General features: G+C 29.6%; 1 protein-coding gene across 1 annotated transcript in view; it reads right to left on the bottom strand.

The window, feature by feature from the left end:
- LOC115033558 overlaps window positions 1-3,392 on the bottom strand; it is a 4,701-nt gene extending 1,309 nt beyond the window's left edge. Inside the window, exons 1-2 of the mRNA XM_029486340.1 lie at window positions 3,388-3,392; window positions 1,479-2,747 (exon numbers count right to left, since the gene is read on the bottom strand). Coding sequence (XP_029342200.1) covers window positions 1,479-2,747; window positions 3,388-3,392 — 1,274 coding nt within the window. The remainder of the gene's footprint in view (window positions 1-1,478; window positions 2,748-3,387) is intronic.
- Window positions 3,393-3,711: the final 319 nt, after the last annotated feature.

Genomic DNA, 3,711 nt, shown 5'->3' with positions numbered 1-3,711 from the left:
GAAGAAAATCAAAGCAGTTTTACTGCCCCAAACCATAATGACACATATAAAGAAAACCACATCATTGTAAAATCAATACATTCATCATTCCGCTCAGATACCCCGTTATATTAAATAATTATTAAGATGTATTGATTTAAAACTACACGTTTCGTAAGTATAGGTACGTCGTACGTAAATGTACAAATACAATAGTATATAGGTAGGTAGAATAGGTAGGTACACATACCTACCTACTTTACTAAACTTAGAGAATAGTGTTATTGACGTATATTTTAGTATACGAGAATGGTTCTCAACTTTTGTGTACATATAATATAATACACAAGATAAAACCAATTTTTTATACATATAGGTACTTTTTTAAATTAAAGTTGAAAGTGAACTGTGGGGGCTTTGCCATATTCACTCTGCTTAGATTTAATGACTAATGGAAATAATTCGAATATACCATGTATAGCTTTCAAGACCAACGTTATTGTACAATAATATAATATATAATATAATAATATAATATAATGTGTTACTTGAGTAAAAATGTTTTATAATGGTTTTCTATTACTGTTATCTACAAGCTGTTCTAAATTAAAATAACAAATTATTTTATTAATTTGTTGGTGACTCATGCACAAAATTTAAGCACCCAATTATTTGCGACCCAAAATTTAGTAGCTTAAGTCGGGTTGAGAAACGATGGAATAATAGAACATAAGCATCTGAAATCCGCATTTTATAAAAAAAAAACAAGGAGTAAATCTTTTTAATTGTATTAATCCAATATAATTTCTTCATTCTTCATATAGATTATTAGTGTTATACATTTATACAATGCTATTACAATCTTGATTGCAAAGATTCGTTTTTATTTAATACTATCTGATCCTGCACGGCGATGCCTGTGACAAATTACATTTTAATTAGGTATGTTTATTATTATTATTTATAACCAATGGCAGCGATTTAAATAAAAATAAAAATATTCGAGTTTTACGAGATAATAAATCTAAGTGTGAGCCGTTCTTTAAAAATCGTAATTTAAAAATTTGTCTGGAGGTGCACATTTACCTACAATAATTTACCTATGTACCAAATTGCATTACTATGATTGCGATAGACTTGGCTGTCAATCATTTACAGACACACACAAACATTGCCTTTTATTAATATTGATAGATATAAAATGTATCAATTTTTCCTTACATTAAAAAGAATATACTTACAAGTTACGATTAACCATCCAATGTTACAATGTAATAAATTATAGATTTTAGTATTGTAATATAAATAACAATGTGTTAGCCATGTTTAATAAACAACTGTATTATTTATACATTTTTAAATTAACAAAGAATAATAGATTATATATTATGCTTAAGACAATATAAAGGAATAGGTATTACATAATTTTTAAGCTTTATTGCTTTTGCTCGTACTGATGCTATTATAATAATTGCCCTGAAATATCCTGATATATTTACTCAGGAGTTTTTATAAGTTGTGGAGCTTGTGGTGGCAAATCAATAATTGGTTGTTTTTGTTCATTTGGTGCTGATATAGAAATTTCCTTTTTTTCGATTTTAATCGGTTTATTTACAGTTTCTGTATTAGAAATCTTCATAAGTTGTTTAGGCGGTGGCAAGTCAATTGAATCCTGAGATTTTTGATGTGGATAATATATTGAAACTTTTTTTTCTATAATCGTAATCGGTTTATTTACCATTTCTGTGTCAGAAGTCTTTATAGACTTTGAGGGTGGCACATCAATTGATTCCTTTTGTTTATTATGTGACAAGGATATTAGGATTGGTTGAGACGTTGATTCAGCAATGTCGTTTTTGATTATTTTAGGATATTGTGACGACGAATCAATATTGGCTTGTGGTCGTTGGCTTACTGAAGATAGAGATACTTCTTTTTGTACAATAATCGGCAGATGTACCGGTTTGATGGCAGGAGTTTGTATTAACTGAGAAGGTGATCTGTCACGCAATATGTCTACAGGTTTCGGCTTGTTAAATTGAACTGATGGAAAGGTCGAAGATGGTTTGTTTTTCAAATCGTTCTGGTTATTTGGTATATGTGGTAAAAGCGGAGACAGCTTTAACGGGTTACTCTGTTTGTCGCTATCTGTTATCAACCCTGCTGTATCAATATTATTATGTATTTCAGTTGGCTGTATTAACTGATCATTTAGGGGATACTTAATAGATTTGTAAGGTACTGGAAGAGTCAGTGACGGCTGGGTTAGTTTGTTATGTAGGGTTTCATCGACTAATTTATCTGATATTATTTCGTTTAACTTAATATGTTGTGGTGTAGAAATTAATGATTTAATTTGGTTCTCCTTATCTTGTAAATTTAATTGAAGTAGTGAGTGTTTTGGATTTTCACCAATAAGATTTTCTTTCTGTAAAAGTGGTAGTGTACGATGTAATGGTTCATGATTCAATTTCTGTGAATTAATTTCAATTTTTTTTAAACCTGCAACTTTTGATTTTTTAACCATTAAATCACCATACGCGTTGTCGACAGGTGTAGACTTCATTTTCCATTCACTTGTTATTAGGTTTGATTTGTAAGGTTTGTTATTTTCCAGTGCAGGATGGTTGTGGCATGGTAAGATAGCATGCCTTTTTACGGGATACGATGGTTCACTCGAATCCTTAGCTAAGCCCAGATTTTCAAAATTATCGACTCCATATAAATCAGGTAAAGGTTCATAATTATTATGATCAACAACCGGCGGTCTGTTTTTTAAACAATCACATTTATAAGTTGAGTACCGCACTCGATCGCATAATACTTCACTATCCTTATTTAATTTAACACTCTCAGATTGACAAGATATAAAGTTCCACAATAAGACCTGAGTAATTGTTATCAACAACAATTTCGGTGACTGGAAAGACAATAAAAAAAAAAATAAGTACCTACACATTTTATAAATACTTAAAACGTAAAAATATAATAAAAAATAATGTACCTACATAATAATTTATTATATCAAAATTAAAAACAAATAATTCTATAATTATTTAGCATAAAAGGTAGGTACTAAAAACTAACATCAACATGGTCAACTGCGTTCTCAGTAGTAAACAGTTTAAGTAAAATCTCCTCTGCTGTACAGTTTAGCAGGTCAAATAAACAATTTGCACATTTTCGTGATTTTTAATTTTTGATGACTTAAAATGGTTATAAAAAAAATTGTGACTATATATTTTTAAAGTTTTTCAACTGTCATTGTAACAATACATTATGAGCTTTGTATTACATTTTCAAGCTTTTTTACCCAACAAATAAAATTAGTTGATATTTATAGAAAAAAAAAACGAAAAAAATTGGAAACTGAAAATATCCGTAAACAGCTCAAAACGAGAAAATTACGCCATGAAGTATGGTAAATTATATAATAAATATATGGTGATATTTTAAGTATCTACGCAGTTATCGAAGAAAATCGAAGCAGTGTTACTGCCCAAAACGGTGATGTCAGACACAAAAACACACATCATTGTAAAATCAATACATTCATCGCTCCGCTTAGAATATAAAATAGGGGCTTCAGCAGCCCCAGATTTTTTATTTAAATTGCGTCCCCGCTTATGGATATGTTAAGACTGAGTTAAACGATAAATTATTGCACATGAAAACAATTCTAAGGGGAGACGGTCTGTCAACCTATTATACTACGAATATTTTATTAGATAT

Source organism: Acyrthosiphon pisum, chromosome A1 (assembly GCF_005508785.2).
Source record: "Acyrthosiphon pisum isolate AL4f chromosome A1, pea_aphid_22Mar2018_4r6ur, whole genome shotgun sequence".
Classification (NCBI taxonomy): Eukaryota; Metazoa; Arthropoda; class Insecta; order Hemiptera; family Aphididae; genus Acyrthosiphon; species Acyrthosiphon pisum.
This window is presented reverse-complemented; position numbering and strand designations above follow the sequence as displayed.